This window comes from Astatotilapia calliptera, chromosome 14, assembly GCF_900246225.1.
Source record: "Astatotilapia calliptera chromosome 14, fAstCal1.2, whole genome shotgun sequence".
NCBI classification, from domain to species: Eukaryota; Metazoa; Chordata; class Actinopteri; order Cichliformes; family Cichlidae; genus Astatotilapia; species Astatotilapia calliptera.
This window is the reverse complement of record NC_039315.1, coordinates 34,982,164-34,997,282: the sequence shown is the minus strand read 5'-3', so window position 1 is coordinate 34,997,282 and position 15,119 is coordinate 34,982,164. Positions and strand designations below refer to the sequence as shown.

General features: G+C 41.6%; 1 protein-coding gene across 1 annotated transcript in view; it reads right to left on the bottom strand.

Moving 5' to 3' along the window:
* The window catches only part of LOC113036964 (chloride channel protein 2-like), a 72,956-nt gene extending 62,224 nt beyond the window's left edge, over positions 1–10,732 (bottom strand). The window contains exons 1-2 of the mRNA XM_026193612.1: positions 10,714–10,732; positions 10,557–10,611 (exon numbers count right to left, since the gene is read on the bottom strand). Coding sequence (XP_026049397.1) covers positions 10,557–10,607 — 51 coding nt within the window. The 5' untranslated portion in view covers positions 10,608–10,611; positions 10,714–10,732. The remainder of the gene's footprint in view (positions 1–10,556; positions 10,612–10,713) is intronic.
* Between the last annotated feature and the right edge of the window lie 4,387 nt (positions 10,733–15,119).

Below are 15,119 nucleotides of genomic sequence, written 5' to 3'. Positions count from 1 at the left end.
CATCATGCCAAAGCATTTTGAGCACTGCATAGGCACCGAACCGTTTTCTTTTGCGGAGAGTAAAGGCACCCTCTGTTTGCGAGGTGCCCCTGCTGCTTGCCACACAGGAAGGAGAGAGCGGGGCGGCATTCTCTGGCTGGAGCGGCATCTAATAACCAGCTCACAAAACTAAACTAAAATAAACCAACAAACTAGGGCTGTCAACGTTAATGCTGTCATCATGTCATCATCAAAGTGAGATCTCGAGGGAGAACAAAGGGAAGCGGCGGCGGCCTAGAGGGAAGCGAGCCGGCGTCAGGAACAGGCTGAGAGCTCGTGCACACCGCACACCTCTGCCTAGCATCCTGCTCGCCAACGTCCAGTCACTGGAGAACAAGCTTGACGACCTCAGGGCCAGGATAAAGTTCCAGAGAGACATTCGGGACTGCAATCTCCTCTGCTTCACCGAGACATGGCTGAACCCAGCGGTGCCGGACCACGCCATCCAGCCGGCCGAGTTCTTCTCGGTTCACCGCATGGACAGGACACGGGACTCGGGGAAGTCAAGGGGAGGCGGCGTGTGTTTAATGGTGAACAACAACTGGTGCAACAGTGCGAACGTTGTTCCTCTCACACGCTCCTGCACACCAAATCTGGAACTACTGTCCATCATGTGTCGTCCTTTTTATCTACCTCGGGAATTTACATCGGTCATTGTAAGTGCCGTTTATATTCCACCACAAGCGGACACGGTCACCGCCTTATGCGAGCTGCATGAGGCACTCACACAGCACCAGACACAACACCGGGACGCTGCGCTTATTGTGACGGGGGACTTTAATAGCGGCAACCACAAACGCGCAGCGCCGAACTTTTATCAACAGATCACCTGCCCCACCAGGGGTGAAAGGACACTGGACCACTGCTACACTACGGTCAAGGACGGCTACAAGGCACAATCCCGCCCCCCGTTTGGCAAATCTGATCACGCCGCCATCTTCCTCATGCCAAAATACAAACAAAGGCTGAAACAGGAAGTTCCGGTTCAGAGGAAGGTCGCGCGCTGGACGGATCAATCGGTGGCCGCGTTACAGGACGCACTCGATGACGCAGACTGGGGCATGTTCAGAAACAGCTCCGACGATGACGTCAACGTGTTTACGGAAGCGGTTGTGGGATTCATCGGGAAACTAGCGGATGATACCGTGGAGACAAAGACTATCACAACGTTTCCCAACCAGAAGCCGTGGGTGGATAAAACCATCCGCAACGCTCTGAGATCCCGCACCGCTGCCTACAACACGGGACTCATGACGGGGGACATGGACCCGTACAAAGCCGCGTCATATAACGTGCGGAGGGCGGTGAAAGAGGCGAAGCAGCGCTACGGGAGGAAACTAGAGTCACAACTCCAACAGAGTGACTCTAGGAGCCTGTGGCGGGGACTAAGGACAATAACGGACTATAAAGCACCAACAACCGGTATGACGAACGCGGCCATGACTCTGGCAGACGAGCTGAACACTTTCTATGCTCGCTTCGAGGCTGCAGCTAAGGTCTCCAACAATGCTAGTGTTAGCGGCGCTAACGGCTGCAGACAGGAAGCTACTGCCAGCACCGGAAACGTGCTCGTCATCTCCGAGCATGAAGTAAGGAGAGCCTTCAAGAGAGTGAACACCAGGAAAGCAGCAGGACCAGACGGCATCCCAGGTCGTATCCTAAGAGACTGCGCATACCAGCTAGCTCCTGTGTTCACTGAGATATTCAACATCTCTTTATCTCAGTCGGTGATCCCCACATGCTTCAAAGAGTCCATCATTGTTCCTGTCCCGAAGAAACCCCACCCTGCTTCTCTCAATGACTATCGCCCTGTAGCCCTCACCTCAGTAGTGATGAAGTGCTTTGAACGCCTGGTCAGAGACTTCATCATTTCTTCACTACCAGACACACAGGACCCACTACAGTTCGCTTACCGTCCAAATCGTTCCACAGACGATGCCATCTCTCATCTCCTCCACACATCACTCACTCACTTGGACACTAGAAGGGGGAATTATGTTAAAATGCTCTTCATAGACTACAGCTCTGCATTTAACACCATAATTCCCTCCACACTCACCACCAAGCTGGAGCATCTGGGACTCAGCTCATCTATGTGTCAGTGGATCTCCAACTTCCTAACTGGCAGACCACAGGCAGTAAGGATGGGCGGACATGTCTCAGCCTCCACCACTCTCAGCACTGGAGCCCCCCAGGGGTGTGTTCTGAGCCCCCTGCTGTACTCTTTGTACACATATGACTGTGTGGCCACTACCAGCTCCACCACCATCATCAAGTTTGCTGACGACACTGTCGTGGTGGGCCTGATCTCTGATAACAACGAGACGGCCTACGTGAAGGAGATTAGGAATCTGGAGAACTGGTGCCAGAGGAACAACCTCCTTCTAAACGTCAGTAAGACAAAGGAGCTGATAGTGGACTTCAGCACTAAGCAGGAGAGGAACTACCAGACCCCCGTCATCAACGAGTGCCCAGTGGAGAGAGTGGACAGCTTCAAATACCTCGGAGTTCACATCACGCAGGACCTGTCATGGTCCTGTCACATCAACACCGTGGTGAAAAAGGCCCGACAGCGTCTCTACCACCTCAGACGCTTGAGAGACTTCCAACTGCCCTCCAAGGTGCTCAGGAACTTTTACTCGTGCACCATAGAGAGCATCCTGGCGGGAAACATCTTAACCTGGTTCGGGAACAGCACCATGCAGGACAGACGAGCTCTACAGAGGGTTGTGCGGTCAGCTGAGCGCACCATCCGCTCCGAGCTCCCTGACCTGCACTCAATCTACAGCAGGCGGTGCTGGACCAAGGCCAGGAAGATCGTGAAGGACCTCAGCCATCCCAACAACAGACTGTTCTCTCTGTTGAGGTCAGGAAAGCGATTCCGCTCCCTGAAGACCAACACAGAGAGACTGAGGAGGAGCTTCTTCCCGCAGGCGATACGGTCTCTCAATCACACCACCACACAGTACTGACCCACACATACAGTTCTTACACACACACTGGACTTTCTGGACTTTGTTTTTGCACAACACTGGTCACTATATTCTTCATTTCCAGTTAATACTTGTACAGCTGCTGTTATTGTGTATATATTTATTTATATTTAGATTTCTTCATACATTCTTATATAGTTCTATATTGTGTATTGTGTATTTTGTTGTACAGTTATTTTATTTTCAACTTTAATTTATATATTTTATCTTATTCTTCCCAGTTAAATTTACCCTTCATTCTAATTTGTGTTGTACAGTTATTTCATTTTTAACCTTAATTTATATTTTATTCCTTCCTAGTTAAATTCACCCTTTTTAATTTTTCATATTTCCTATCTTATTCATAGCCTTTTCCTTTTTTGTTCTCTTTAGGTCACGAGCAGTTGTCCAAGCATTTCACTACATATCGTACTGTGTATGACTGTGTACGTGACAAATAAAATTTGAATTTGAATTTGAATTTGAATGATTAACGCGATTACAATTTTTAACACAATTAAACCATTTGGAGCGCAGAATGACTCAAAATCTCTGAAATGTCTCTGTCAACGCATTTCAGGCAGTTTGTCCAAAGTTTGTCCCTTCTGTGCTGCAGATAGGTTGATTGCGTTAAAAATTGTAATCACATTAACGTGTTAACATTGACAGCCCTACAACAAACACAAACACTGAAGACATTATGATACAGACTTATAATTTGCATTAATGTGTTTTCTAAATTCTATCACACACATATAATTGAAAAGTGAGCACGAAGTCTCACACACAACCTGTCAACAGGGGAGGGGCGGGCTGCTTCCAAATAGACCACATTTCATTCATAATGCTGTAAATGCAAGCCCATTATGTATCAATTATTTTTCCTGGGTTGTGTGAAATCCCAGAAAAAAGGAAACCCTATACAAGGTGTAGGTCTGTTAGTCTATTAGTTTATGTTGCAAGGTTGGGTGTTGATACTGGAGTGCAAAATTACTGATGAAAGATGGACAAGAAAAGGTCAAAGCAATCAGGTCCTCAGTTTAGAAAAAAGAGAAAAGAAGAGGAGAAACGGGCAAAAGATGCAGGTAAACAGATGAGTCTTTGAGAGGGAGTGTTCAACCAGGGCACCAAACAGGCTAGGACCGCGCCTGCGTAGGGTAGGAGGTCTCCCTTGCATGGATGGAGCTATAGTTGATTGTGGTGGTTAAGGTGTAACACTTCACCAGCCTAAATAACAAGAACCATAACTGTGTAACTATTTGAAAATGTAATATAGTGAAAGTGGTACAGTAGCTGCAGGATCACTAGGGGCCTGAGTCAGAGCCTGCTCCAGGCATTATTTGTGTAATATTCCCCCACATGCTTTCTCTGCTAAAAATAATCCAACCTCTAAGAACCCCAAAGAACCATAAATTTCATAACCATCCAGCAGGCTCATAATAAATATTTTCCTATGAAATATTTTGTGGTAGTTGAATTACAGAGCACGTTTTTCCTTGAACTCGTTACAGTCTGGCTCCGAGAAAGCAGAAAAACAAAAACATGAAGGATCGATCATGACCTTTGCACAGTACTTTATATTGCAGCTCACTCATTGTCCTGACAATACAGATCTGACTTATGTTCAAATTTGTCTATAATGCTCAAACCAGGGTTGCCTGAAATTTATAATGACAATTCAGGTAATTTAGTCAAAATTAATAGATTTAAGTTTCACAAGTGTGTAAAACTCACTACAACCCTGTTTGTGAGTGGTTGTGCATGGGAACATTGAATATGAAACAAAGTATTGGCTGGTGTGGCAAAAGGATATATAGAACTTTCCCATTTACTCTGTGGCTGTCATGGTTGCATTGTGTGTTAGTTTGGCTTGTTTCAACAACTGAATGCAGAGATTTAAAGTACTTAGAATCTATACTTCGGACAGAAACGAAGTACTGTACCTGTTAAGCAGGTTACACATTTTTGGAAAGTGGGTTCTGCTCCTTCACAGAGAGGTTTCCCTTGATAACATACAGGACACAGCATGCACGTTAAATAACACACACACAAAGTTGTGTTTTCATATCTTGTTGGGGACATCTAATTCACATAATGCTTTCCTTACCCACCTACCTTAACCCTAACCATCAACAATGAATGCCTAACCCTAACCTAACTGTAGCCCTGACACTAAAACCACATAGTCCCCACAGATATATAAACATGGTACACACACACACACACACACTCATCCATGAGTGTGTTTTAACCACAAACACACTCAGGTCATTTAGTTCAAAGAAGCTTTGAGTCACATTTGTTTGTTGACTCAGGTCCCATTGTGTCTATTGTTACATTCGTGTCAGGAAAAAAGTGGACTCCTGCTTTTTCTCTTCACTACAAGCTGAGAAGTCTTGTGCAAGTCCTGTTTATATCAAGGTTAGCCGCTATTGCCACATAGGTTTTGTCACTAAGTTCAGTAAAATTCCAGGAGGCTCAGTCATGTATGAAAAATGAGTGCCAATTGCAACTTGATTCAATGGATTTGGAATTGTGTAGACATGACCGATTTAGAGTATAAACCATTTCTTAATGTCCTATCTTATACCTGGAAATGTCTGTGTAAGGCATCAGACCAATGGCTCGATGCAGTTTTTGCTGTGGGTCACATTCACTGAGCTAGAAAGATGGGAACTGTAGATTTTGTTCTGAGCTGATATTAATTCTGCAGTGCGATCTCTGCATTATAAAGTGGTGCTTTTAATTACAAAGAAAAGGTGAACTACTAACTGGGAAGTGCGTAATTGGAAACCCATCTGCAGAAGAAGCTTATAACAGATATCGACTTGCACTTGGGGACTTCAGTGTGTCACAGAGTGATAAAAGAGCAGGAGAGGTGAAGAATAGGCCAACATTTAAAAGACAAGACAGAGTTGACACAATTTGAAAGGGATTTGGCTTCTAGCTAAGAGTCTTTTCTTTTCTTTTCTTTTTTTTACTATTATGTGGTTACATATTTACATTGTTCATTTGAAGTCTATAATTTTTCTATAAACATACTGCAGCAGTAATAAATACTCCAACAGTAGCATATTGATTCCTAAGTGGTTTTTGAAGAAAGAAATAATCTAGGAAAATAAATTCATGTTAACATTGTATCTGTTTTGTTTATTTATAAGTGAGCAGCAGAGCACATGATGTACTGAACATAAAACGCATATTATTAGCTAAACAGGTCCAGATTTGTGCCCAGCAGTGTTGGGACTAACGCGTTATTAAGTAACGCGTTACAGTGACTATGTTATTATTGTGGTAACAAGCACGGTAACTAGTTATTATGCCAAAACCAGGAACGCGTTACTCGTTACTGGGATTTAGATAGGCTCGTTACTCGTTACTTCGTGTGGTGGCTATCGCGGAGCTTCCACAGATTCAATAACATTAGCAAGTGGTGGAGGCCAGCAGGTGGATGAAGGAAAAGGGAGGCAAGAGGAGAGACCCGAAGCAGCCACTGGTCCGAGAGTGTCAGGTGAACTGAACTCCAGGTAAGAAGTTATGACCTGCAGTGTATCTGAGTCACATATAAATCAAGTTTAGGGCGAGTTTATTTTCGTTATGCTGACTTTTTCGTACTGCGTGCTAGCTAGCATGACGGAGTTTCTATACAGCTGGGTGGTGCTATGTTACTGATGTTGAACTTTATTTTGTTTGTAGGTTAATTATTAGAGTTGCCAACCGTCCCGTAAAAAACAGAATCGTCTGGTATTCAGAGAAAATATTACGCGTTTCTTATTGAGGTGAAAAGGAACATTTTGTCCCGGACTTCAGCTACAATGAAAAAGACACAAAGCTGCCTCTTCTCCTCTCATTCTCTCCCCTCCCTCCCTCTCCTGTTTCTACTTCAGTCATGAAACTGATCAATGATCAGCTGATCGTCTCTCTTGTTTGTTTATCGCCCACTTTGCTCCAGAAAGAGGAAACCAGCGGATGTCGCGCTAAACAACAGCAGCACGTTTAAGCTTGATCAGCTGTTGTTAGAATTTATTTAATATTAATTTCTAGTATCAGCTGATGTTGGCTGGAGCCACAGCTGTAAAGCTGCTGGTCATGATGTCGGTTTGGTTATCTGGTGAGAGGGAAACATGAAGATGAAACCAGGAGATGTCCTTACTGAACCATCAGAGCTGAGCAAGTGATGGAGAAACATGTTTACCTTTTAGGTGACATGGATGAGTTGAAGGGAAGTTATGAACTGTTTCTGAGAAACAAATAACACCAGGATCCTTTTCTAAGTAGCTGACAGCTGGTAACTGTGCAGGGGCGGGTCTAGCAAAGTGTTGCCAGGGGTCCAGGTAGGGCATTAACAGGGAGAGGGGGGCACAAAGACATACTTTTCTTTCTTATTCTCATTTAAAATGTCTCACTTTTAAAAAATAATTATCTGAATCTTAGAACAAACAATTGATAGATTGATGCATATATACCATCAGAACAGTGTACATCACTGTCACAGGCTTTATGATTTTTCCTATAATGGTGGGCCGGTCTCTAGTCAAAATGCCTGGGACGATTTTCTGTCCCAGTCCAGCCCTGTATGCAGCTCATCTGCAGTCTGGTGTTACCTACATCTTCCTATTCAGAAGGCAGAATTTCCGAGTTCTGAGTACCATCGAAAGCACCACGACTGCAGTTTTTGTGTTGGATGTAAAAAGCTAGGATAGAATCATGGCAGCGGTCAACGACGGTCAAGGCGTGGGATTTCTCTCGTGGAAGTGTGCACATTATTTTTTTTCTTTCTATTGGTAGGTGGCACAGTGCACTTGTGGCAAGTAGGCAAGCTAGAAGCCTGGCAGTCTGGCTGGGTATCCAGTAGGGCTGGGCTATATCATACCGTTTACGGTAATACCGGTATAATTTTGGGCAACAATAGGAAAATGACATATCGCGATAGAATATGGGTAAAATGCGCATGCGCAGTGCCTTTGTTTACATACGCACATGGCGGCGACGCAGAATGAGAAGAGCGAAAGTGGATCGATGAATGAAACGGATGAACCAGAACTGGTTTGTAAAAATGCTGCAACTTCACTGGTGTGGAACTGGTTTAGCTTTCATCCGTCAGATACACAACAAAGCACTATTTTTGGTAGCGCATGCTAGCGGGCCGTCGTTATTACTGTGTTGTTTGGAAAATACGGGGCACTTAAAATCAATCCTTTGATTTCTCTTAAAGTCGACAGAGCCCCTTATAATCCCGTGTGCCTTATGTATGAACTCTGGTTGTGTTTACTGACCTCGAAACGATTTTATGTGCACGGCGCTCGAAAATCTGTCAGATGTTTCAGTACGACTTTGCTAAGCTACGAAGCCGCACCGCTTGATAGATTGTCGGAGCATTACGGCTATTGTAGGCGGAGCCTCGCAGAGTGATACGTACTGTGCTTCAACATAATGTTACCGTATTGTGTGTGTATAACCTCTTTTTAAGTTCTGTGGATATTATACATGGTTATGCTGAGGATATGTCGGCCAGTTTCCACTGAAATGCCTTTTGGGTAAACTGTCAGCAAGGAATTAGCACTGTTACATTTTTATATAACTTTTATGCACATAAAAAACAGCTGCTTGTTTAAGTGAAAATACATTGATGGGTTTTTTTCACTAATAAAGTTGTGGAGTTGTAAAGTATTTTGTCTAGTGTCAATTATATCGTTATCGCAAATTTTCAAATGTATATCGTGATAAATATTTTTGGTCATATCGCCCTGCTCTAGTATCCAGTTACGGAAGCAACACATTAACAAGAGAATTCTGAGTAAAACCAAAGTTACTTTCCCTAGTAACTAGTTACTCTGAAAGTAACGAGTAACTTGAAGTAACTGAGTTACTTTTGATAGAAGTAACTAGTAATGTAACTAAGTTACTACTTTAAAGTAACTTACCCAACACTGGTGCCCAGTGAGTACACAGCAGCACTAATGGACCAGCATCCAGCCCCTTTGAGTGCAGATAATATAAATTCTATGACAATCTTCAAATTACATAACAGTGTGTGTGAACAGTGTTAGTGTCATCAAAAACATTTTGCAAAGATTTAATTAGCTTTGGTGAAATTATGAGCGGGCATTGGTGCTGTAGCTGCAGTCTCAGCTATATAACTTGAAATTTCTTTAAAGAAAATATGTTCACAATGTTTTTTTCTTCTGTTTTTCAGCTCCTGAAAAGCAAGTCCACAGTAAAAACTCTGTGACATAACTGTCTCTGGGGCCCGAGCAGATATTTTTTGGGGCCCCTCTCTGCCACATTGTACAGGAGCAATCACACCATCTTACATTCTCTCTCTCATTCTCTGTCTCACTTACATTCACACTGTAAGAGCATAAATAAGATATAGCAGTTGTCATCATTCATGCTTTTTATCAGCACCTCAGTCAGAGGTTGCGTGAACGGACACCTTTAGTTACTCTTATGCTCTTAAACTCACACAGTCTTCTTCAAATAGGCTACCACACGCCTAAAACAGGTTGAGTCTTGCTAACAAACTGATTTCTAGAATTCCTCATTCAACAGTCATTTCCAATTTACCAACTTGTCGACATATCGCATGCATGTAATAAAATACGAGTGCATATTTTCAACATGAACGGTGCAACGTTTTAGTCCTTTACAAAAACACAAAGTTTGCTACTGCTTGCCAATCAGAACTTTGTAACTTTGGGCCTTGCAACACTGCTCAGATCCGTACACCTGGTGGTATCTTCATCCTGCTCTCTTGTCTCTTTACATTTTTGAGAACCACTTTTTTGCTTTGGTTTGCTAAAAATCATTTTTAATGTCACCGCACCAACAACGTAGGCTGTGAGACACTTGCTGGAAATGAAATTGCTGCATAGTTGATGTCAACAGGTTCATGTGTATTTTGCAAGAATGGCAAGTACTGTATTTCCATGGCGTACCCAGTTCTAGACAACTTTTTAGAAACATTACCTATTTCAATCAAATTATTTAGATAATCTATTAAAGTAAAAATGAATAAAGGAATATTTGCAGGGCTAAAACTGATTTCATAAGAAAAATATATGCTGCTTAAACAAAGTTGGGCTTTTGGTTCAGAAGATAGAACCTAGCCCTAAAGATATTAATGTCCATTTTAAGGTATGGATATATGCATACTCTCTAATGTAGAAGGACTCTTGTTTCTTCTGGCTCCTGTGCCATTTTGGATGTTATGCCTTTGATCCATTTCACTCTCACTAGTTAATCAAAGACCAGTTAATCTGAAAAAATGGACAAAATGGCTCCACAGACGTTTTACTCGAAAGCCAGAGGTGGGGCATCATTTAAAACTTATATTTTCTCAAACATACAATCACCCAGAAAAGTTGTCAGAATCACACAGACAAAAAGTACATGCATATACTTATTTTTCACAAGTTACGCATCACAATTCACTCATTACATCTCTAGTCCAGCTTTGATCACACTTTACTCACGTTTCACTCATAAGTGGATGCACTGTGGGAAAAGTGCACAAAGTTCATATGGTGACAAGTGAAAACTTACAAGACTTTGTTCATACTGCAGCACCCGATGATCTGACCGGTCTCCTGCCATGGTTCTGCTCGAGATTTACAGGTCGCAAGTTAGAGAAAAGCTCAACAATGCTTTCGAATGAAACAATGCTGTGTTCTCAATAATTAAAGCATTAAGCTAACTTTACTTGTAAAGGAGATCACCAAGCAAACTTAAAGAGTGTGCGCTTGTTACAGTTTGATCCTTCTTTTTATAGCCTGAAGTTAGCCTCAAGATATAAAGACTGAGGCGGAGCTTTTTGGTTCGGTAGCTCAGGTGGGTGTGTCAGGCAAGCCATATGAATGGCTTACTTGTCATGGCTTTTTACTCACATTTCTTTTACATTTATCTTTAATTCTTCATTGTATTCACTTAAAAAAAATGTTATTTTGATATCTAGATTAATGTTTTTGTTCTACATACAATCACAAATTCATCCAAGGTCAAACAATATGAAAACATTTCATATTTAACCCTTCTGAGCTCTTTAATGACTTTTTTCTTTTACAGTTGTACGTGACGTATCTTCTTTGTCTTCTAGAATTATGCAACCAATATTTCTGTTGTTCTAGCTTATGTAAGAAATGGGAACAATATATGGGGAACTACAAGATGTCTACCACCAATGTTTTTTTGTTTGGTTTTTTTTTTTGCTTGTTTTTTAAAATGTTTCTCAATCAAAAGTCACAAAAATGAATATGAAGTGGTATGAGTCTACATACTGTGGCTCAGTTGAAAAAGAACAAATATAGTCTATACTCGAGTGCCACTGTCTCTACATAGATTGTTTTATTGTGAGCACATAATGAACAAATGACTGATAAATGATCAGCCTCAGGTCAATCAGGTCCCACACTTGCAGACCCACTAACAGCTGCTGCTCCATTCACACTGTTAACAAATACTACCCCCCTCACCCACCTTGCTCACCTATCTGACCCATGGTCTGAGTAACCATCATCACTGAGGCCACTCACACACAGACTCAGACCAAGTCCTTTTGCACTGCTTCCAAGGACTTTCTAACCTGTTCTTCTAATGTGTGCCCTTGTCTTGTTTTGTTTATATTCCTCCTGTCTGTATATATCTATTTTGTTTATATTTATATATATATATCTCCTGTTTGATATTTATTCCTGCTATCTTACTATTTATATTTTATAGCTGCACAGTTGGTGTGGAGCACGCACAATAAGCAGGCATTCTATTTTATTCTATTCTATTTTTCCTCTTTTATTATTTTGTTCATTCACTCAGTAAAAAAAGTCAGTTGAAATGTAACCAGGTTAAAAACATGTTTCTCTTGGTGGCTTTAGGACATTCTTAACTCTATCCTAAAACAAATAAAAATTAAATAAATACATAAAATAAAATACATAAACAGAATAGTGTGGTGACTCAAAAAGTAGACAATTAAATAAAACTAAAATAAACTAAAACAAAAATAAAATTACAAAAAAAATGGGGGGAAGTTGTGCTTCTTCCCTTAAGGCAAACACAGTTCAGGTTTGAGGAGACAGATGATTGGAAATGTAAACAGTGGGGAAAATAAAGGATAAAGCAGCAAAAGTGAGAGCAAGTTAGATAAATATGGATGAGCACATGTAATTAGAAAAAGCTGAAAAACATGAGCAAGCTAAAATAGAGAGAAAAATCTATGTGAGGCTGCAAGATGATTACTCAAGCCCCCCCAGGCCTAAGTCTACATCTTGCCCCATACTGTTGCAGAGAACCGCCATCAGCAACCCTCTTAAAAACAGAGGAACAAACACCTGTCATGGAGCTGACCATGACAGCGCATACGTTTAAGTGAATACTGAGATCCGAATGCAGACACGGTAGGAGATGGAACTAAGATTAAACAAAAGGCGAGCCGTTTATTTGGCTTGACAAAATGTGAACACAAAAACAAACCAAGAGCGAACTGGGCAAAACCTAACTTGACACCTAAACTGGGAGATAACTAAATACTAGGGGTGCAACGATACACAAAATTCACGGTTCAGTTTGATACTTTGGTTGGTTGGATTGATATTTTTTCGATACAAAAAAATGTTCATGCCTTTTTAATTTGTCATTTATTAAAATTATAAATATATATGTTAACTCAAAAGTACAGTTTTTAAATTTAATGTTGCTGAAACAACAAAGTCATAAAAAATAAATCTATCTGATGGAGAAATCCCTCATCTTTGGAAAAGAGAGTTTATTACAGAGAAATGGCTCTTTCAAAATAAAAGCTCTACTATACGCTTCTTCTGGGCTATATTCTCAGCAGCATATTAAACATATCAGGTCCCCATAAGGAGAATCCTGTGCTAACGGCTGTCTAAATCACTCGGGTAAAGTTTGTAGCATGCGTGCTTGTTGTTTTTGTCTGCTTCAACTTGTCTTTGCACTAGGATGATGTCGGAGTAAATGTGCAGTCATATTCGTTGTGTTCCCACTAGTGCTGTCAGCACTAATCTCATAAAATGACATTAACGCCATAACACGGCAAATCTCCGTTAACGAGCTACCGCGGATTGCCCAGTGCGTGAGGCTGGACGGCGTCAACACGTTAACAAGCTAACTGCGCTGACGCAGTAGTTCCCACCAATTGAGCATTGCGTGGCACATCCGACATACTGTTTTACTTTTGTTCATGACGCGCTTACCATCAGGGTCATACGTCACATGAAAACCAAAATAGTTCCAAACGCCAGATCTGAATGAGGGTGGGGGAGGTTCAGTTTGGGGTAGCGTTGAGAAAGTTGCCATGTTGCAACAAGCTTAGCTTCTGTCTTGCTAGCTTGTGCTGCGCTCAGTGGATCTGCACTCGACAGTGCAGCCTAGGCGGAGTAGTTGAGCGCATGTATCGGTATTGAACCGTTTGATACAGTGCTTTCGGTTCGGTACGCATATGTATCGAACAATACAAAATTTTTAAATTTATTTTATCAACTTTTCTTCTGACGATGCTGTCTGTGTTGAGTGCTCAGTGGATCTGTTTTGTTGCACCCCTACTAAATAAATATGAAAACTGCAACAAAAGACATGGACATGGAACTGAACAGGAACATGAACCTGAACCTGATTAGTAAGAACTCTGAGACCAGCTGACTGGAATGACATCATGACACCATAGGGAAAAGTAACACCAAGCACGATGAACATAGAAACATAACTTTCAAAGTAAAATAGGAACAATGGAATACAGGCATGACATGAGCTTGACAACACAGGACACGCAGACATGACACGTGACAGGTTAGAGGAGACTTAACCACGGTGGTGATGAAATAAAGGGATCTTATAAACAAAGAACTATAACTGAACAACGGAGCTTAAGATGACTAAAGGAACTTAAACATAAACAATGAATATCTAAATACAGGGAAACTCAAAACACTGGGTCACATGACCCAGGACCGTGACAACACCTATTTCCCCATTGCATCTATTTCTTCCACAACAATCTCTACTCCTAGCAGTAAGTTGTCTGCTGTCGATATAGCCACCATCCCACATCCCGCAATACAGACCACTTTGCCAAGACAACTATTTCATTTCTACCGGGCGTAGAGGCAGGCCTGGTCAAACCAAGGACAGGGCTGGAAGCTGCTACAACTGCGGCAGACGTGGACACGGGGCAGGGGACTGCGCAGAAAGGAAAAAGGGCATGAGGGATGATGACCATCTGAAGTGTTGTATGTGCAAAATGTACGTGACAACAAAAACAGTGTATATAGACCCACACAACGTCCTGAAGGATTCATTACCGAGTATTTCTCTGTAAATATCTGATTAGGCATGTAGGCAGTGTAGGAAGGAGCGCTACCGCAGGCCATTCTTACCAGCAGCTGTCAGACTCTGTAACACATGGTTATCTCACTCATCACTCACTCACTCAGCTTGTTTGTTCACTGTACATTTCACCAGAATCATTCACTCCACCCCCCACACACACTTATGTGCACAACTCTGTACTATTTTTATACATATTTCTGTACATTGTTATATGCATATATGAATTTCAGTTGCTTATGTAAATAGGACCACCTTGTTTCTTCCTTCTACATTTTATATTCCACTTGCTACAAGAGCTGTGTAACACCCACATTTCTCATTCGTGGGATAATAAAGGTTTATTCTATTCTATTCTATTCTATTCTATCAGTAATGGGCAAAGCAGGGCTTTGTGAAACACGTAAACATTCAATGCTTTTGTGTAAAATTCTAATTCTGTTTTGGTCATCTTATTCACAATAATATTCTTTGTGGTGGTGAATTATGTAACGGTTTTAACTGTTGAACACGAGGAAAGAAAACTAGAAAGCAGACCGCGTCAGAGCTGAAAACTACACTATAAGTTTACAGCACAGTATTGGCCTGCCTCTCTCTGCTCAGATGAGTCAGTGGAGCTCATTCTGTGTTTTATCCTCACTTTCTCTCATCTATATGACAGCAATCATTCAAATAAGATATTTGTGCATTGTTTATATAATAATTAAATAAAAACATAAATAATATACAATATTCATTTTTTACACTTGGAATTATGGCGATTAAGTT